The following is a 21661-nucleotide window of genomic DNA, read 5'->3' as shown; positions in this document are numbered from 1 at the left end:
CCCACAGAGGGTGGGAGCTGCCCTGGGAGGGGGCTGTGGTCAAACCCTGTCCCCACAGAGGGTGGGAGCTGCCCTGGGAGGGGGCTGTGGTCAAACCCTGTCCCCATGCAGGGTGGGAGTGTTCCCAGCCCTGCCTCCCTGCCCCTTCCCTGCACATCAGGCACGGCAGAGTCCCATCCCTGTGCCATGTCTACTCCCTGCAGGATCACACACCGTGTCTGGTCGAGGAGGAGAGCAATTCCCTCATTCTACCCCCGGGTGAAGGACGATTCTCCCTGGATTATGACAGAGGGGAGAAAGGCGAGAAGGCGCCGCTTGGCTCTTCCATTGGTCAGATCTGGAGGAATCCATGTTCTGCAGCAGTTCCCACTGAGCAACCAAACCCTTTTCTGGGTACAAAGACGGGATCAGCGCGGCAGAATCCACAGAATCCACAGAATCTAGAGGATTCCTCCCCCATGCTTTGCTATCTCTTGGCTTTCCCTGGGCCCCCTCCCCGTGCCCCAACCCCCCCCTGCCGGCCCGCCGCCCGCCCCCCCCCCCCCCCCAGCAGGTCTGTCCCCCCCAGCCCCTCCGAGCTGTTTGAACTCCCCATTCATGGGCCGCTGTTTGTTTTCATTCCCCGCTATCCCCCCAGCTGTGGGACCGAGAGCGGGGATCAGGAAACAATAAAATCCTGGTTACCACCACACAGAATGCCGCCTTTTTCCCTGGCTCTTTTCAAAGCCTGACATTTTTGCTTTCATCCGCCATTTCCACAGTTCTGGGGCATGTGCTGCCCCCTCCTTCCAGCGGGGCCTCACGTGGGGGTCCCGTAACTGTGCTCAAGATGGACCAGATTGTTCCCTCCCCGCCCGCCGCCCACCCCGCGCCCGCGTTCCCAGGACTCCTACGGTTTCAATTCCCATCCCATTCCCCGACCGACTTGGATTACAGAGACTAAAAAGCGAGTGTTATCTTTCAGAATTATCCCAGTTTCGTTTCCAGGCCCCTCAGCTGGCACTTTTATCCCTTTGGCTCATCGCTGAGGTGCCCGGGGGCGGAGGGGCCAGCCCAGCCCAGGGGTGCTCGGGGCCAGAGCAAAACAGCTGAATCCTGGGAGCACCCAGCCCAAGCACCACAGTTCCCTGCTCTGGGATTTCCCTGCTCTGCAGACAACAGCAGGGACACGTGAAGTGCTGCGGGTCCAATTTCCCCTCCCATCGTTAAAACAACAGCTTGGGAAGTTCCCCCAAGCTGAGCAGCAGCAGTGTAATGAGAACATCCCCATTCCTGCTGCTCAGACACAGCAGAGAAGCCACCTCCTCTCCTAGAAAACACCAAAAGCTTGTGGTCATTGAATCATGGAATGGTTTGGGTTGGAAGGGACCTTAAAGCCCATCCAGTGCCACCCCCTGCCATGGGCAGGGACACCTCCCACCAGCCCAGGTTGCTCCAAGCCCCGTCCAACCTGGCCTGGGACACTTCCAGGGATCCAGGGGCAGCCACAGCTCCTCTGGGAAACCTGTGCCAGGGCCTCTCCACCCTCCCAGCCAGGAATTCCTTCCCAATATCCCATCTAACCTTCCCTCTGGCAGTGGAAGCCATTCCCTGTGTCCTGTCCCTCCAGACCCTTGTAATGGCAGAGGTGCTCCAGACCCACACCAGGGATGTCCAAGCAGACAGAGGGATTGCTCTTGCTCCAGCATTTTTTCATGGCCATGGGCCAGGCAGGACTGGGGGACACACTGCTCTGAAGGCCAAACCCAGCTCCCCTCCCACAGGAGGTGCACTTTTTTGATGATCTTTTGCTCCATCTGTGTGGAGGAGAAGAACTGCCCATGGTGGTTCTTGGGCAGGATACAGGTACTGTGGTGATGGAAACCACCCAATTAAAGAGCATAAGAACCAGAACTAATGGGTGTCTGATCAGATCCAGCTTTTTAAGAGTCACTGATGAAATTCTTCCTCAGCAATAAGAGCACAGAGCTAAAAACAGCCTATAAACACGTTTGCACATGAGTGTCTGAGCAGGCCAGGGCATGTGGCTCAGCAGGGAGTTGGACAGGAACCCCGGCTCGGGGGAAATGCACGACAGATATTGACAACAAAGAGGTGCCTCGTAATCCTGGATGAGCTGTGCTGCCTTTTCACAGCACAGGAAAAGAGCTCCAGGCTGCTGGGGGCCAGGGGAGACAAAAAGAGACACGTCCAGGAGCCCCCATGTAACCAGAGGATGAAGGGCTCGGTTGGCAGGGTGGGACAACCATGGGACACGAGGCAGGGACAGGGCAGGGAACAGGCGTGAGAGCAGCTGAAAGGAGGGACTGTCTGAAAGGATCACTGGTGACCGTGAGGCAGGAGGGTGAAATCCCCCAGCCAGGGCACAGAGACACCCAGGAATCTGCCCTGGCACCCCTTGGACAGCAGGCTCTGGAGAGAAACCCGGTGCTGTTTGGGTTTGCTGACTGAAGGATTTTGTCAGCACAGGTCAACGTTGTGATTTGTGGCTCTTACATCCTCGTAAGAGTGAGGAGCAAATGGGTTCTGCTGAAAGACAACCTGCTGGCTGGAGGATCCAGGAGGAATTCCTCAGGGATTCATCTGTTTCATATTCTAATTACGTGCACAAAAATAACCACGCTCTAATGACACTTCCTGATGACATAAAGGTTAGGATGAATCATTAATACAGAGGCAGCACAGAGTATCTCACACACGATCCGGAGGCTCTGGAGGATGGGAACGGCGTGGGGTGAACTCACACATGACAGAGCAGGGTTTGGGATGCCTGGGATTACGGATGCCCACGGGATGGCAAGTGGGGACTGGTCCCAGGCAGGTGTGAGTTACTGCTAATTCCAGGTAAGCCACCAGGGCAGCACAGTCAGGAAAGGAACCCCAGGGCACACTCTGGAGGTGATTGCCATGAAAACACATCCTCACCCAAAATCCTGCCACGGACCCCCTGCAGGACACACACCCAGGCTGGTCAGCCTGTGCCAGAGAGAGGAATGGGAAATGGAAAAGGAGAGAATGGGGGAGACACAAACTCTGTTCTCCACCCTAGCAAAAGTAAAAAATATTCTTGCTAGGAAGGACAACAGCGTGGTGAAAACTCAGGGATGAAAATACAAAAAGTCCTCTGGGTGTCCAAAAGTGTTTGGCCAAGGACAAGGGGGAATGGTTTCCCACTGCCAGAGGGCAGGGAGAGATGGGAGATTGGGAAGGAATTGTTGGCTGGGAGGGTGGGGAGGCCCTGGCACAGGTTGCCCAGAGAAGCTGTGGCTGCCCCTGGATCCCTGGAAGTGTCCCAGGCCAGGTTGGACAGGGCTTGGAGCACCCTGGGCTAGTGGAAGGTGTCCCTGCCCATGGCAGGGGGTGGGATGGGCTTTAAGGTCCCTTCCCACTCAAACTGCTCTGTGATTTGATGATTTTTCCTTCTGATACATCATTAACCCAGAACTCCAGGACCTTGAATGCATGGGATAACTGACAGGAACAAAGGGTGCCTATGGAACCAAGTGTCACCACGAGCACGGGAGCAGGATGAGCCCTTGTTCAAACACCGACTCCAGAGCACAAAGTCGAGTGGTTTTGGAGGGTCTCAGTTTGAGATGGGTCTGTAAGAGTTCCCCTGGGAACCCTGCAAGTGTTAGAAAGGGTAGAAGTCACAGTTTCCTCCTACCAAGTGCACCAAACCCCACACAAGGTCACCACCCAGACCTCAGGATGGTGACCAGGATAAAATCACCTCTGCAGGGGCGACTCATCATCGTCCAGGGACCAGAGCTCAGGAGCTATCCCAGCTCAGTGCTCAGCTCCTCTCTGAAGAGACTTATTCTAAAGGCAGAAAGCTGCACAACTTGGGCTGGAGAGTCCCTGAAGAGTTGCCTGGAGAGTTTTTTTGGCCCACTGATATCCATTTTTAATAAATCTTGGAGTAACAGGGAAATTCCAGAGGGTATATTAGCGTTTTCCTGGATAATGTTAAAAAGGAAAAGTGGAGTGATTGGGTGGATCAAATCAGTGAGCCTGGCCTTAAAAACAGGCAAAGGAGTCTCCTGAGAGGAGACAGCAACAGAGAAAAATGGAAGGATTGTAACTGAGGATCAGCATCAGGAGCTTTTGCTGGGCTGTGGCAAAGGGAAGTGGAGCCAGTGAGAACTGAGGGAACCAGTGGTGATACTGGAATACCTGAGGAAAACACTTCTAGACACCACATTGTAACACAGAGAGTGAGGAGAAGGTGCTCACAAGGGAAAAAAAAGCAGCCAAACAGAGGCATTAATTAAAGATTTGAACAGTCAGAGGTACCCCCCTTCTCAGGTACCCAAAGGCCACGGGGAGCTGACTCTGTCACAGCAGGCTGATGCACTCACAGGATGGAGATACAGAATACAGGGATGTGCAATCCAAGGAGCAGAGGTAAAACTAAACCCAGCTGGAGCCAGGTATGAACATCCAGGGCTGGAGGCAACGTGTTCTCCCACAGCCTGGGGTGCAGCAGTGGGAGAACTGGGAATGCCAACCTACGGATCCTTCATGTCACTGGGTTCCACAGCCATATCAGGGAGATTCCTGGGTCAGATACTGAACACAAAATGGGATTTTGCTGGATTCAAAACCTGAATTAACCAGGGGAAATGTGCCATGAGAAGAGGAACAGGCTGGTCAAACGGCCACTCCCCCTCAGGAGTCCATGGAATCACGGAATGGTTTGGGTTGGAAGGGACCTTAAAGCTCATCCAGTTCCAAATGCAACACGAAACCGCTCCCTGAGAAGTGAAGCTCCCAGCCCTGGGGGTGTTTGTAACAAGCCCCCCCATTTTTTACATTTAGGCAGCACAAGCTCAGAGAAGCACATAAAAAGCAATGGTAGTGGAGCAGTCATCTTCCTGAGGCACTGGATTGTTTCAGTCACTCTGAAAAGGGTGCATCGAGGAAAAACCACCTGATTCATGGAAAGAGAGATGACAAAAATGCAGAACATTGTTCCTTTCAAAAGAGAAGAGGGTTGTGCACAGTAACACACAATTACTGAACAATCTGATTTCTCTGAGCTTGCAACTCTTGTCATGGAGCTTTACTCCATAAAGCTTGAAGGGAACTACCCAGAACAGAGACTTCTCAAGCCCTGGGCAGGAGGTTGGACTGGGGACAGAATCACAGAATCACTCAGGTTGGAAAAGACCTCCAAGACCATCAGGTCCGACCTGTGACCGATCCAGTCATTCCCTGAACACCTCCAGGGATGCTCAGACCTCCAGACATCCCTCCCACCTGCAGGAGAGTCATCCAGAGATCCTCAGAGCCGGCTCACGAGCGAGGAGGAGCAGCCACGAGCCCCTTGCCAGGAGGGCCCTGACACTGCTGCACGTCTTGGCGTGAACAGGCTCGTAAAGGGACCCACGGGGTGAGGGAGGAGAAAGCAATTCTGGTTCCAAATTGAGCCCCTGAGACCTCACTGACGTGTGCAGAGGAAAAAAAGGTACGGAGTCATCCTGGGGGAGAGCGGTGTGGGGTGGTGATGGAAACAACCACGAACTGCGCCGGAGGATTAATCATTAATTAATGATGCGGCTTCGGATGCTGAAAGGGGAGAAAACACTGGATGGATTTACAAGGCTGCTCATCTGTTGTTTAAACCTGGGGCTCTCGTGTCAGAGGAGGTGTAAAAGCAGCCCAGAGCTCCAAGTTTTTGCAGGGCCTTACAAACGGCGGCTCGAGGTTTGGGTTGGTCGGGAAGGAGGCGAGGGGGGAGCCAGGGAAGACAGAATGTGGGCGAGGACAGAAAACTCGGGAAAATATTTAAATTCCTCATGGCTTCCATCACTTCCTGGAACGCTCTCCCAACACTTCATGCTGTCCTCCAGGGCTCTGGAGGCTGCTGTGCTTGGGAAGCTGTGTGTTGGGGATGAACACGGCCAAGGCAGGTGTTGCCGTGGCCCAACCTGCTGCTAAACCAGCCCAGCCCTGTGTCGTGCCGTGGAAGTGGCTCAAACAGGAGTGATTCCCATGGGAACACGGGTTGTGGCCACTCACACGTGTCCCAGGGCTGACAGAGGCACCCGGGCCAGCACCACAGAGCACGTGGAGGCTCTGGGACAGCACTTGAGGGCCGGGACAGGAGCTGCCTGGAACATGAAAAATAATGAGTTATTCATGAGAGAGGAGTGCTCTGCCTGCAACAGCAGCACTGTCACACTGCACAGCTCCAGGAGTGCAGGGGGAAGGTCACTGTGTCTGCTCGGGCTCCAGGAGTCAAGGCATGAAATAAAAAAAATAATAATAATAATAATGATTCCCTTTGGCTCGCTGGCCCCACTGAATCTATGACCAGGCCTTAGCTCAGGCCTTTGTGGTTTTGTGTGAGGCTCTGTGCAGTGCAAACTGAGAGCAGTTAATGCTGCTGGAGCAGCCACAGGGTGCCTGTGATGCTTCATGGAACTGAGACACCATCACTGGTATCGGGGACTGGGGTCGACTCTGCTACAGAGGCACAGAATCATGGAATGGTTTGGGTGGGAAGGGACCTCAAAACTCATCCTGTCCCACCCCCTGCCATGGGCAGGGACACCTTCCACTAGCCCAGGTTGCTCCAAGCCCCGTCCAACCTGGCCTTGGACACTTCCAGGGATGAGAAACCACAACTTCTCTGGGTAACCCGTGCCAGGCCCTCCCCACCCTCAGGGTTGGTGACACCGGGGCCTTTCTGGCTGCCAGTGCACACTGCTGGCTCATGTCCTGCTTTTCAGCCACCCAGAGTGATGACCACCAGCCCCACCAGCTAAACTTGGCAGCTGGGAATACAGGCTGTGATCCTGGGGAAGCACTGGCACCATCACTGTGAGAAACCTGGGAATTCCCAGCTCTCGTGGTCTCTGCTGTCTGTGCTGAGCTGTGTCTGAAGCTGGATGCTGAACTCCCTTCTCACCTTCTCACCCTGAGCTCCTCCCAGCCTACAGACCTAAATCCACACAGAGAGTCACACCCCAGGCTGTTCTCAGTTGTGAACAGGGGTATAAATGGCAAAATATTATTCCCCTCTTGCAGTTAAAATGAGTAACACGTGCTCGGGGTGCTCCTCTCCCTGGCTAACAGCAGACACTGATTTGTCCAAGATGTGGGCAGGGAATGGGCTGCACTGAGGCCAAACTACAGTTATTGCACGAGAGGGGCCTACAAATTGCCCGAGGCCGAGGGTCAGCCCCGAGCTCCTCCTGCAATGGCACTCGTGGCTCGACCACCCCAGAACATCCCACAGACACTCTGGGTGATCCTCCCGGGGCCCAGCACAAGGACACACAACGGGAACACCAGGAAACCTCTCTGGCCACGAGCCCTCCCAGCAGAGTTTATCTTTGTGAAGATAAAATGACAACAAAATGAACAAACCCAAGAGCTCACACAGTTGGGTCCTGGGCAGCGCCACTGAAACCAGCACCAGCGACCTCACCCTCTGCTGCTCAAGCCCCTGGTCTCCTCCAAAGTGAGGGGAGTTTGCTAAATGCTGGGGATGTTTATGCACTTTAGGTCAAAGCCCTAAAAATAAAGATTTTTAGGAAGATGGGTCATTCACTGACCACGGACTACCACGATAAATACAGTGGTATAAACAGGATAAAGAAATGTAGATTTTATTCCCAATAAACTTAAATCTAACCACTGAAAAATAAAAAGTGTACACGTTTGATTTCTGTATCTACATATTTTCTCAGAATTAAGTTGTTGAAACAGATTAAAAGACAAATGAGCAGTTTGATGAGCAGAGCACAGCACAAGCACAGTTCAAGGAAAGCATCTCTCATTGCTGGAGAACTAATCAGAATCAACTTTTTGAACCCATTTCAGGAGGACTGTGACTCCAAATAAATGTTAACTTGGAGGACTGAGAAAAACAGACAAAATTTGTAGTTCTTTGGGTAAATGTACCCGTGCTTCATGCAGAAAGCAAAGGCTGACAGTGCCCTTGACTGGTCACCTCCACACCCCTCGGAGCCACACATTTCCATAGGTGAGGAGCAGCTGGAACTCAGCAACTTTCCCCACTTTTGTGAAGTGTTACCTACATAAAACTCCAGGATTTGTCATCCTTTTTTGACGTTCCTGGCTGTCAGGAGCAGCAGTGAGAGATGCAGATGAGCTGCACACACCCTACAAAGGAAAGCTGCCCCAACCATCCCAGTCACTCCTGGGGTTTGCCTCCACAGCACTGGCCTACACACGGAGCAGGGAAGTGTAAGGGATGGGATGACACAGGCAGGAGGCAGCAGAGCAGCCTCGTCACAGCACAAACCTCATCCCTCCTCCTCTTCCTCCTCCTCCTCCTCCCTGGTCACACTGCTGGGGATGCTCGGAGGCTCCACACACACTGCTGGGGCAGGCAGCATTCCCAGGGGAATCACAGGGTCAGTGAGGTTGGAAAAGACCTTCCCAGAGGAATCACAGGGTCAGTGAGGTTGGAAAAGCCCTCCCAGCCCATGGATCCCCCCTGTGCCCCATCCCCACCTTGTCCCCAGCCCAGAGCACTGAGTGCCACAGCCAGGCCTTCCTGGGACACCTCCAGGGCTGGGCACTCCAAACCTCCCTGGGCAGCCCCTGCCAGTGCCTGACCACCCTTTCCAGGGAGAAATTCCTCCTGCTGTCCAAGAAGAAGAAGAAAGGATGGCACTTACCCCCTAGCAGTGCATGGTGCAGGCTGGATCTCAGGGGGGTGGGTTTTGGCACCTCTCAGGAGGGACATTCTCTGGTCCCCAGGAGCTGGTCTGACCCCAGGCTCCTCCTGCTCCTCGGCTCCAACACCACTCCCAGCACTCCTTTTTCCAGTTGTGGGTTTGGAAAAGGAGTAATGGGAAGGATGCTCGTGGGATTCACACTGGTTCAGCCCTGGTGAGGCAGGACAAGGCCCAGCTCCTTTCCCTGGAGCACACATCCCTGAGAATCCCACCAGCATTCCTTCCTGGTCCGGCCAGAAATGAACTGGACTCCCACCTTTAGTCAAAGTGAAAGATTTACCAGAGCTGAGGGAAATCTGAGGAAGCAGGATCCACCCTGGATGGCCAGGAGAAGCACCAGCCACCATGTGGATTTGGGGGGGAAGAGCTGCTCTCCCCTCTTTGCTGCGCCCCAAGCCAAGGATCCCAGGCTGCTCCATGGCCCCACAGCTGCTGGAGGCATGTTTTCAAAAGCCAGCTCCTTGTGTCCCAGTGAAGCTCCTTTGATCTCTGGAAGGAGTGGCTCCCCAGCTAATCCATAACACACGGACACGGAGCGTGACGCACGCCCGGAGCCTCTCGTGGGATGGTGGGGTCTGTCCACGAGCTGCAGAGAGCTCCAGAGGAAGGGAGAGATCTGCAAGGCTTCATCCTGTCACTGCCAGAGGTTGGATACCGGGAAGAAATTCCTCCCTGGGAGGGTGGTGGGGCCCTGGCACAGGTTGCCCAGAGAAGCTGTGGCTGCCCCATCTCTGCAAACCTTCAAGGGCGGGTTGGACAGGGCTTGGAGCAACCTGGGAAGGTGTCCCTGCCCATGGCAGGGGACTGGAAGAGCTTTAAGACCCCTTTCAACACCCAAACCATTCCATGATTCTCTAATGCTGTGATTCTTGACATCCTTGATATGAAAATGACGGAGTTCTTGCTACAAAAATGATGAATTTCTTGGGAGGAGCCACTACCAGCAGTGGGAGATCTGGGACCAGAGGTTTCCAGTCTCAGGAAGAGGGATGTGTAAAAGGGATACAGGCTGGGTTGGAGTGAACCTGACTGTGACCCCCCAGCTCAAAGAGGGCAAAGCCAGCTCCCGAGGCCGTGCACCAAGGGGTGGAAGGGCTGCAGGAGTCTCGGGGAGAAACAACCGGGGCCAAGAATTCGGCAGCGCCCTTGCCACGAGGGCACGACTGACAGACCTGACCCGGCAGGAACAGGGCTCACCTGCCACCTGCCCTAGTGGAAGATGTCCCTGCCCGTGGCAGGGGGTTGGAATGAGATGAGATTTGGGGTCCCTTGTCAGCCAAAGCTCCTGATGGCCCCGCTCTGGGTGCTCCGACACGCCCGAGCGCCCGGAGCATCGTGAGGGCACAGCCCCACTCAGGAGATGCAGATCCCCCAGAATTCTGTGTCTTGTTTAATCTGATGGGCTCGTTACCGCTGTCAGAAACGCAGGATTAGGCTGCCAATGAGCTGGAGAATGGAGGCTGCTGGAAGCAAACATGGGATGCTTCCAAATGAGCCCAGCCACGGGGGCAACGGCTGAGGGAGGTTTCTCGGGCCCTGGAATTCTGATCTTTCTTAAAGCAAGCACCCCCCTCACCTCCACCTGGTGAAATTCAACAGAGAAAGGTTCAGAGGAAGGAAAACTGACATCCACGAGAGCAGGGCTTTCATGGAATCATCCAATCCCAGAACGGTTTGGGTGGGAAGGCACCTTAAAGCTCATCCCATTCCACCCCCTGCCATGGGCAGGGACACCTTCCACCAGACCAGGATGCTCCAAGCCCCGTCCAACCTGGCCTGGGACATTTTCCCTACACAGCATCAGTTAAAACACTGAGATTTTCTGTTTCTCTGCTGTTTTAATTCTTTGTGGGTTTAAGCACATCTGCTTCGGGCTCATGAAACTGGAGGGGCATTTACAGTAGTAAATGACAGGCTAAATCACAAATACAATACAAGCATTTGTCTCTAAACCCAATTTGGATTACACGATGATTTCGGTCCGTGGAACAACTCACATTTCTCTTTGATAAATAAAAAAAAAAACCCTGAGAGGTTTCAGGCTGAAAACATCACGGAAGGCCAAAGTCACAGCTGGAACTGATATTTCACACAGTCAGCTCTTAGGTAGGACCATTTTGATCCAGGACTATGGATAAATTGATTCCAGGTATGGGGTTTTTTTTTTCCCCTTTCTGTAGCACAGTGTAATATTTACACCAGTCTTGACCATGTGAAGCACTGGGATGTTTTGATAGCCAGGCTGTAAATCCGTGTTGTGCCTGACACAACATCTGAGCAAAGCAACATCCAGCCTCAGCACTGCCAAGGTCTTGGATTCACAATATTTCCTGTGACACCAAACAGCACCGTGCCTGTATTTTCTGGGTTTCTTCATCCTGCTTCCAGCACGTTTCAAATCAACTAAAATTACTAAAAAAAACCAAACCAAAACAAAAAAACTCCCATAGTTAAAAAAGGTTCTACCCTTGCAGGAGCACCACAAATGGTGCCTTTTGTCGAGGAGATCCATGGACAGAGGGGGAAAAACCCAGACACACCTTTGGAAAACCTACGAGCAGGTCAGAGCAAGAGGTGCAGAGATCTCTCAGCTGCTCCACCTGGGATGAGTTTTAAGGGTAACCGAATCCTCAGGTTGTGCCAGGAGAGGTTCAGGTTGGATATCGGGAACAATTCCTTCCTGGAAAGGGCTGCCCAGCCCTGGAGGGCAGGGGGGAGTCCCCATTCCTGCAGGGATTTAAAAGCCAGGTGGAGGTGGCCCTTGGGGACACGGGTCAGTGGCCTTGGCAGTGCTGGGGGATGGTTGGACTCGATGCTCTGAGGGGGCTTTTCCAGCCTCAGTGATTCTGTGATTCCATGAATCCACCCCAGTGTGACAACAGCAAAGCAGACACCACAGTGCAAACCCTTTTCACAGGTGTCACACCCCCCCAACCCCACCTGCCAGCACTCAGCTCCCTGGGGACACAGCTGAGACCTGGGTGACACAAACTCTGGGCTGAGACAGAACATCGAGTGATGGAAGGGTTTGGGATGAAGGGACCTTAAATCTCATCCCATCCCACCCCCTGCCATGGGCAGGGACACCTCCCACCAGCCCAGGTTGCTCCAAGCCCCGTCCAACCTGGCCTGGGACACTTCCAGGGATCCAGGGGCAGCCACAGCTTCTCTGGGCAACCTGTGCCAGGGCCTCTCCATCCTCACAGGGAGGAATTCCTTCCCAACATCCAATCTAACCCTACACTCTGTCGGGGGAATCCATTCCCCCTTGTCCTGTCCCTCCAGGCCCTTGTCCAAACTCCCTCTCCAGTATTCCTGGAGCCCCTCTGGGCATGGAAAGGCTTCTAAGAGGTCTCCACACAACCTCCTCTTCTCCAGGCTGAACAGCCCCCATGCTTTTAGTGCACTGTGTTGACAATCACGGGGTTGTGTCTCCTTGTAGCTCCTTCCTTTGCTCCAAGCCCGAGTGCAGAAGTGTATTTGTGGGCTGGGGAAATAAAGAACAACCTGGAGAGGGGCCAATAACGCCGAAGAAACCACCGGCTTCAAAAAGATAAAAGTTTACTACACAGTTAGTAAAGAGAGTGATTTATGCTCAACGGGCTCGTTTGGCTGTGTCAGGCCATACCTAAACCCTCGTGCTGCACAGAACATGCTTTAACAAGATGTTTCAGGGCTCCCTTTGAAAGAGACAACCCTTCTGAAGAGGCGAGGTGGAAAAAGGGATCGCTCCCGACAGAGGAAAGGGCCAAACCAGAGCAATAAAGTCTGGGGAACAGATGATGAACTGAGTCCCAAATTGCTGCCATCTGTTATCAACCTTTGCCCAGCGAAATGAATTTCATGTGAGGTCAAGAAATCCCGAACTGCCATTTCCTCATTACTATTAATAAGGGCCAGGTGCCACATAAACCAACAGTGGATCCAGATGTCCCTCACGTGGCTTTGATTACCCCTCTAGGCCCGGGTAGTGATGGGAGGGAGAGCACTGCAGATGCACACACAGGATTAGTCCCTCTGCAATTGAGTTACTGGGCATTAACAGCATCGTTCACCTCCCACCCCAGGGGTGCAGGTCAGCTCTGGGTGCTCCCTCAGCGAGGTGACAGCACTCCAGGATGATGGGACCGACCTGCACACACAACGTGGGCTTCTCCTGGATCTTCCACGACTGTGGGTGAAAGGATTTTTGTGGGGCTTCTTCTAGAGGCCACAATGAGGGAAGTTTTTGTGGACGCCCCATCCCTGGAAGTGTCCAAGGCCGGCTTGGACGGGGCTTGGAGCGACCTGGGCTGGTGGGAGGTGTCCCTGCCCATGGCAGGGGGTGGGACAGGATGAGTTTTAAGGTCCCTTCCAACCCAAACCATCCTGGGATTCTGTAAGCAATCCCTTCCAGAAGCAACAGCCAAATGGCTCCCATTAGGATTCCGTCAACATCTTGCTGGATGTTCTTGAGTGTCTGAAAAAGCACCGTTCTCCCTGTCTCTGAAATGGACACAACTCAACACCGAATACGTGACAATGGATGGTTCTGGAGTTTGGTTGAGGTTAAAATGCTGTGGAAAAGCTGCTCATATCCACTATTTATGGCATCAGTCGGGTGTATTTGGGTGCCAACCCGGTGCTCCAGCCCAGCAGAGGGAATCAGGAATTGCAGGGAGCTGAGCTGGATCACACCCGAAGGGGGACGTTGCACGCGCTGTCTGCACTTCCCTCAGCTTATTTACGTGCTGGAGCACTTGACTACAGAGTGAGGAAAGCATTGTTTTAGAAGAGTCAGCATGGCTTACGAAATTCAGCAGGGAAGCAATAAATATTTCACATCCTGGACTCGGCAAGGACGATCGTTTAACCACTTACAGCCCAGGCCCAAGGAAAACACACTGGGAGAGACTATTCCAGAATCCTGTCGTCGGTCCTGCCAAACTCATCGTCAGCATCACGTTTCCCAGGGACTAAACAAACATCAGCCGAAATCAGCCCTTGCCAAAACAAATGCAAACCCTCGTAGTACATCCCTCCAGTCATCGCAGCGATTCCTCCACGACGGAAACACAACACCCAGGCCCGGGAATATCCGTCCCCAAACGTGGCAACAAACGGTTCTGTGGAAACGTCGGTGGGAAACGAGAAACAACAGCAACACACCACAGCAAAGTCCTCAGGAACAGGAGACAAGGGGCGGAAACACCCACGGAGAGGGAGAGAATCTTCAACAGAAAACCCAGTGTGACCTCACCAGTGAGGTCTTCCCTGGTGATGGATCAAATGTCGAAGGCCAGGTTGGACAGGGCTCGGAGGAACCTGGTCTGTGGAAGGTGTCCCTGCCCCTGGCAGGGGGTGGGATGGGCTCAGCTCTAAGGTCCCTCCCGACCCAAACCATCAAATCCCAATTTGATGATCCCTACAGGGCAATCTGAGCCCTGAATTCATGGTCCTAAACATTCCCTGAGCCTGCAGGGACGCTGCTCATCAGCCTTTAGAATGTTCCTCCTGCTCTGCTCTGGCACAAACCATCCTCTCCTCCCGTGGCTCCAAAGGGTTTGGACCTTGCCAAGCTCCTGCTGTTCCACCCTCCCTCACCCACAGGTGCTCACCCCCATCTTCTGCCAAGGAGCTTAGATGGGTGACACAACCCCCCCAGCCCTGGGAACCACATCCAGCCCCTTCCAGCCTGGACTGGTGTTCCTCAGAGGTCTGTGTGAGGTTAGGGATGAGAGCTCCCGGCCTCACCTCTTCCCCAGGAATGCTGTGCTCCACAGGACCATTCCAGTGCTCTGCTTGGCAGCTCAAAACTGGCTCCTCAAAAACTGCATGGGCAGAGCTGCTGGCACAGGAGAAGGAATGTTTCGAGCTGGCTTTGCTGCCACAGACAGCTCATTGTAAAGCTGAGCCCTGGGCAGTCCACAAACGTATCTGGGTATTTAAAACCCACTGCTCAGTGGCCAAGAAGCCAAATTTCTCCTCGGGGGGAATCACAGAATGAAGTTGCTGTTGGTACCCCAGGCCCCCAGCCCTGGGACACCCCCCAGACCCTGCTCTGACCCTGTGGGCCCTGGGAACACCTGGGCTGTGGCTTGTTGTGGTGGTTTGAGACCCCCAAAAATCCAATTTCCAAGTCCAAGCCTCCCTCCCACAATTTGCTTCAGCGTGAGAGGGTTTTTTCAGACATAACACATGACACTTGTTTGGGCCAGAGACACAGGCACAGCTCAGGTCTGGGGCTCATGTGCTGCTCCCAGGCACCTCCACATCACAGGTGAGTCCAGGCTTGAAGACTCGATGTCCTTGGCTGCTGAATGCTGCTTGGGCACGATGTGGGATCACAGGATGGAATGGTTTGGGCTGGAAAGGACCTTAAATCCCACCTTGTCCCATCCCCTGCCATGGGCAGGGACACCTTCCACTGGACCAGGTTGCTCCAAGGCCTGTCCAGCCTCTGCTTTGCAAGTCCTGGGTTCTCCCAGTGCCTGGGGCACCTCAGGGCCTGCTGCTGAAACCAGGGAGAACTGCCTGGATTTAACCCTCCTGGAGAAGAGGCACTGCATTATATATCACACACAGCTTTCACACACTTCCTGACAGGGAATCCTAGAAGACTTTGAAGGACTTCCAAGTCCTTTCCAGCAAGGCAGGCTGATGCCTCCTCACACAGGGAATATGCTGAACACAAAAATAAGCTCTCAGGGCTCTTTGAGCCCCCCAAGCACACATGGCTCATGACCAAGCCTTGACTTTCCTTATGACTCCCCCCCCCCCCAAAATTAATCCACAGGAACTGCACTTCCTGGTGCAAACCTCTCACAACTGTTTCATTTCTAATCCCCCATTTCACAGACAACGAGCGTTAAAACAAAAAACAAAAAAATGAAAATAAACAGAAACCTCTAGAGAATAAAAGCAGGAACATTTTTCAGGCAGCCCCTGATAGGGGGACCTGTTCAGGACACGGAACCAACCCCCTCAGCTGGGTTTGAAGCTGTGCCCAGAGCTTTGTTCGCGGGGCAGTGGTTTGAGAGCTGGGACTTGGCAAACGGGTCTTCCCGCCAAGGCAGCACTTGGAAGGCAAGGAACTGAACAAACTCCTGCCTGTTTCTGGCTGTGTGATCCAAAACGTGATTAAGGGCAGAGGAATGTGATTCAGGGAAGGCATGAATGGACTGGGAGGGGGCAGAGCCCGTCCTGCCTCTCGCACGTCCCTCTGCACGGGACAGCCCAGGAACAACCACCCGGCTCCCTGACAGCTTGGAAACATCTCTGCTTGCTACAACACAGGGTCAGAAACAGCCAAGTGCTCTCCACTGTTCCAGCCTCTGTTTGACAACACTTGGTCCCTCGTGCTGTTTGTGTGCTCTGGACAACGGGATGGGGGGATTGGAGCCCCTCTGGGCTGCCAGCGACTGACAGGGACCCCTCCCCAGCCGAGCATCCCAGAATGGTTTGGGTTGGAAGGGGCCTTAAAGCTCATCTCATCCCACCCCCTGCCACGGGCAGGGACACCTTCCACCAGCCCAGGGTGCTCCAAGGCCCGACCAACCTGGCCTTGGACACTTCCAGGGATCCAGGGGCAGCCACAGCTTCTCTGGGCAACCTGTGCCAGGGCCTCCCCACCCTCCCAGCCAACAATTCCTTCCCTATATCCCATCTAACCCTCTGGCAGTGGGAATCCATTCCCCCTTGTCCTGTCCCTCCAGGCCCTTGTCCAAAGTCCCTCTCCAAATCCCCTTAGCTCTGCCTCCTGGCACAGAGAGCAGAGGGTGGCCGGGGACGGCTCCCGCAGCCCCGGAGAAACTCGGCAGTGCTCTGGGAGAGGGGACTTCTTTCTGTTCAGAGAGACACCAGATCTCCTGCAGACACTGTCTCCACTTCAGTGTTCATCCCACGGTGACAGGGAGCACCACCACACGATTCAGGGATGTGTCTCTTACCTGGCTCAACCACCACAGGACAGTGAAGATCCACCAGAGCAAACACTTCCAAGACTAATCCTGGCGCATATCCATGGCTGCTCCCTGCCAAGCCTTCCTCCTCACATCCAAAAGTCTTCTGCCAGGGGCACTGCTGCCAACCAAAGAGCCAGGTGAGGGCCTTCTTCACCTCCAGTACCTGGGGGCAGCACAGACCCGTCCCTTCCATTCTGAAATGTCTGACAGATGAACTCCATCGTTGCGTAGGATGGGCTCCCCACACAACTCATTGGCTCTTCTGGGAGGTCTTCAAGGTTTGATAAAGGTTGGATGGAGCCTGGAGCAACCTGGGCAGTGGAAGGTGTCCCTGCCCATGGCTGGAGGGCTGGACTAGTTGAGCTTTAAGATCCTTTTCCACCCAAAACCACTTGGATTCAACGATACCCTCCGGGAGACCCACAAACACGCTCTCAGCGTGGAGGCACCAACCCCAAGCTGATCCCAAAGCTCTGCCTGTCCACGTTAGGAAGCTGAACCACACACAGGAGTGTTCCTGGCACTGGAACAAGGTAATTTTCAGGATCCAAGCGTTGGAATGCTCGCTGGGAGGGCTGGGACACAACTCAGTGGGCACATTCCCTGGCAGTTCCCAGGCACACTGCTCCCAACACCAAGTGCAGCCACGGGCTCTGGGAGGCCGAGGAGTCCCAGGATCATTTGTGTTGGAAAAGACCTCCAAAAATCATCGAGCCCACCCTGTGCCCCATCCCCACCTTGTCCCCCAGCCCAGAGCACTGAGTGCCACAGCCAGGCCTTCCTGGGACACCTCCAGGGACTGGGACTCCACCTTTGGACCTCTGGCTGATGCAATGGATGCAGAACTGAGCAGCAGCCTCGGATTTGGGTATCGACAGGAGACTCCTCCAGGTGACCCAGGGCTCTGCAGGGCTGGGAATTCCCCACTCACGGGTTCCTGCATCCCTTGGGAGAGGACACAGGTGTCACCTGAGCTGGTTGCTGGGCTCAGCTCTGTTGTAGCCACGGCTGAGGAGGTTCAGCTCGTTCAGGGGATGAGCACTGCTGCCCTGGCACTGCTGCCCTGGCACTGCTGCCCTGGCACTGCTCAGGCTCACTGGGAGCTCTCATCCACACACTCGACCTGAACCCTGGGAGGAAAAGGGGAACTCCTGATCCCTCTCCATGGGGTTAAAGGAAAACCCCCCAAGGACTTCCACGCCTTCCCAAGGGTTGTTGGGTGAGTGCACGTCCACTTCTGCTGGGTAACACAGCCCTGGGAGCCACGAGCCCAGTGTGCTCTGCTGCTCCCACGGTTCCCACCGTTTTCTGAGAGGAAAGGATTCCATCCCAGCGTTTCAGCCCTCCCGTGAGCTCCTCCACTGTGTTCCTGGGCCTGTTTGGCATTAGAGCCGGGCTCTGGTGCCGGAGCACGAGCGCCTGACGCTGCTCTGGGTCTGTTGTATGGATTGTGGGACACGCCAAGGACCCATCCATGTGATGTACATCGCTGGGAATCCCTTGAATGTTCCTCTGGATATAGAACAGCGCAGCTCCTACGGCTGCTCCTCTGACTACAAAACAAAGAGGGTTTAATACTTAGCAGATTGTCCAAGTTTCTCACCAGCTGAGACGTGGAAACAGTCCTGTTGTAAATTAGGATCTTTACTAGCTGGGACACAACAATCCCAGCAGTGGTGGGGAACAGTGTGGTGGGCCACGAACACCATGTGGCCCAAGGCTCCGTCACTGCAATAACATCCCTGCAATAACATCCCTGCACAAGGCTCTGCTCCTCCAGGGTGTGCCCAGGACCGGCCCCAGAGAGCCCCAGACAGAGCAGAAACTGTGAACATCTCGAGGGAAGATCAGCTCTGAACACAGGGCACAGAAGTTTCTGGACTTGCCCAGGCTCAGAAACAGTGTCTCCCTCCTTCTAACTTGCCATGATCTCTGCCCAAGGCAGGAAGGGACCTGCAGCCCCAGCAGTGAAGGAAGATCAGAGGTTTCCAAAGTGGATGCAAATGTTGCTGCTCTTGATGTGCTGCTGGTCCCAATCCACGACCCTTGTTCTGCCTGTTATTTACCTTAACCCTTCATGGAAATTCCTGCTGCCACCACACAACTGATCCTTCTCACCAAGGGCTGGGAGGATCATCACCTCACACCCCCAAGGATCAGCACCCAGAGGCTGCTCCACATTTTCCCTCGTACAAACCCAGGTTGGACGGGGCTTGGAACAACCTGGGACAGTGGGAGGTGTCCCTGCCCATGGCAGGGGTGGGACTGGATGGGCTTTAAGGTCCCTTCCCACCCAAACCACTCTGGGATTTAATGACACTGTGGTGATGGGACAAACCCCTGAGCAGCCTGTTTGGAGCAGAGGGGGTGGTCTGGGTGGTCTCAGAGCTGCCTTTCCACCCCAGCCAGTCTGTGGTTTCTGTGTGTTTCTCAGCCAAATGCAGCATCCTGGGATTTCCAGCCTTTCCAGGCTGCCCCTTCATATCTAGGAGAACAGTTCTCAGCCCAGGCAAAGGGAGGATGTAAAGTTTCAGCTCCTACAGACCAGCAAAATGTCCTTTGCTTGGTCAAAATCTGCCTTTCTCGAGGCTTTTTGGCTCATTCATCCCCGATTCCAACAGAATTGGCCCGGACAGAATGTCACTGTGTTGACATTATTTACTTTTGGCTCATTATCCTCCTCCTGACACAGTGTTCCAGGGAAAGAAGGGAGGTAAAATTGGTCAAATTCTTCCCTGATCTCATATTTCCCCTTTTGCTGTATCCCTAATCCAGATGAAAGCACAGCACAGGAAAAATGAGCTAATGTATAACACTGCCTTTCCCTGCAGAGAATTATTCCTAGGAATGATGCTGGGTGGGAGAATGACACACAACACAGCATTCCACTGGCACAGCCAGGAGCTGGAGGACAGGAATGGTGGTGCCTTGGTTCTTCTCCTTCCTCCAGGACATTCCTTGAAGATCCTTCCAGGTGCTGCCACCTGGTCCCTCCAACGAGCCAAATAACTTCTGCCAGGTGCCTCAGCAAACCCAGGGACAGGCTGAGATTGGGTACTAGGAAAAAATTCCTCGCTGGGAGGGTGGGGAGGCCCTGGCACAGGCTGCCCAGAGAAGCTGTGGCTGCCCCTGGATCCCTGGAAGTGTCCCAGGCCAGGCTGGATGAGGCTTGGAGCAACCTGGGCTGGTGGGAGGTGTCCCTGCCCGTGGCAGGGGGTGGCACTGGATGATCTTTAAGATCCCTTCCAACCCAGGCCATTCCATGATTCCATGATTCCCTGATCACCCAACAATGCCCTGGGCTCCAAGAGAAGGTGCCCACTCACCAACACCTCAGACTGACGACAGAACACTGAGAAAAGGCCACCCAGGAGTCACCAAAAGCCACTTTCAGCACATGTGGAACTGAAGTGTTTTCACCATTTAAAGTCACCCCAAAACACACAACCCCCTACAAAGAATCAGTCACCAGAATTTCCAGTGCACGTGTCCAATATCCAATCGTGCACGTGACAAACAAGGTGTGAAGCCCCCCAGCAGTGCAAACCCCAGGGCTGATGGTCACTACAGCCCGGGCAGAGAGGCAACCATGTTCAGAAACACTGCAAACGTGCCGAGCTGCAGAGAGGACACCCAACATCTGGCTGATCCTGAGAAAAGCAAAAGGGCTCCCTCTGGAGTGGATCCCGAAATTAACACAGGATTCGGGTCTGCACAGACAAAACGGGAATGGGCAACAAAGCCAAGGCTTTCCTGTCTCTGTCAGCTCACAACTCCTGCTCACAACCAGCACCCCGGGGCTCCTTCAAGGAGACTCTGCCATGGCTGAAGGACATGGATCCATGCCCGGAATATTAAGTCATTAATTAGTTTTTCATGCATGGACTTGCATGTGGCAAGGAGGCAAATTAAAGGGTTCCTGAAGAGACAAGAAAGCTTTCTTAGCATGTGAAACACTCCAAAGGATCCCCAACAAAACAAATCATGAAAGCCAGCTGAGAATCCCCCCCCCATTTTCAGCCCTGGATGGTCATGCACGATTCCAGGAAAGCCTCAGGAATCCAGCCACTGGTTGTGCCCCCGTGGCAACCAACTTCATTTGAAAGGGAGAGAGCAGTGGCTTTAAGGACACACACCAAACATGCTCTGCTGGAAGCTGATGGAGGCTGTTTGCAAACCCAGGAGAGAGAAAGGCCCCGCAGCCCCACGGTTTATTTGCACACGAGCCAATTAACAGAAAATGGATTTCATGCAGGAAGAAAAAAAAAAAAAAAAAAAGAGTCAGATCACCTACAAAGTGAAGTCAACTTACTGCCTGCTTTTGCTCTTCCTCCTAGAGGTGTTGGCAAAAGAAAAGGGCGAAGAGAGAAAGAGGAAAGATTAATTATCACACGAAAATGATAATTTTCACACAAAACACACAACAGCCACAGTGAAAGGACAGAACATGGGGACTGCAGCAAACACCTCCACGCACGACAGGAACGAGGACACAGGGCACCAGGGCCGTGGTGGGGGAGCAGGGGGGACACTTGTCCCATTCTCAACAGAACTCTCTTTAAAATGGCCCCCACCAAGGATGGATATCACAGTATGGATCCCCTGGATCCAGGGGATATCTCCTGGTTTCCACAGGACCTTTCCTGGCTCCAGCCTGGCCTGGGGGAAGGTGCCCCTGCCCGTGGTGGGGGGGTTGGAATGACATGAGCTGGATGGACCCTTCCAACCCAAACCAGTCCATGATCCAGTGATTCTCTCCTGCTCCGCACTCAGGAGGCCTCCTGAGCTGCCCTCAAGGCAACAGGCACCAGATCCACACTCCAAAGTCTGGGAATCCCACCTGGAGTGTCCAGTGCTGCCCCATGGCACAAACTTGCCTTCAGAGACCCAAAACTGCCTTCAGAGAGACCCAAAACTGCCTTCACAGAGACCCCAAACCTGCCTTCACAGAGACCCCAAACCTGCCTTCACAGAGACCCAAAACTGCCTTCACAGAGACCC

At 54.0% G+C, this 21661-nt stretch overlaps 1 protein-coding gene across 1 annotated transcript in view; it reads right to left on the bottom strand.

Moving 5' to 3' along the window:
• Window positions 1-21661, bottom strand: part of LOC113959899 (dystrobrevin beta-like) — a 105227-nt gene that overhangs the window by 21621 nt on the left and 61945 nt on the right. The window contains exon 16 of the mRNA XM_027669190.1: window positions 20973-20993. Within this exon, the coding sequence (XP_027524991.1) occupies window positions 20973-20993 (21 nt within the window). The remainder of the gene's footprint in view (window positions 1-20972; window positions 20994-21661) is intronic.

Source organism: Corapipo altera, unplaced genomic scaffold (assembly GCF_003945725.1).
Source record: "Corapipo altera isolate COAL_440 unplaced genomic scaffold, ASM394572v1 288, whole genome shotgun sequence".
Taxonomy (NCBI): Eukaryota; Metazoa; Chordata; class Aves; order Passeriformes; family Pipridae; genus Corapipo; species Corapipo altera.
This window is presented reverse-complemented; position numbering and strand designations above follow the sequence as displayed.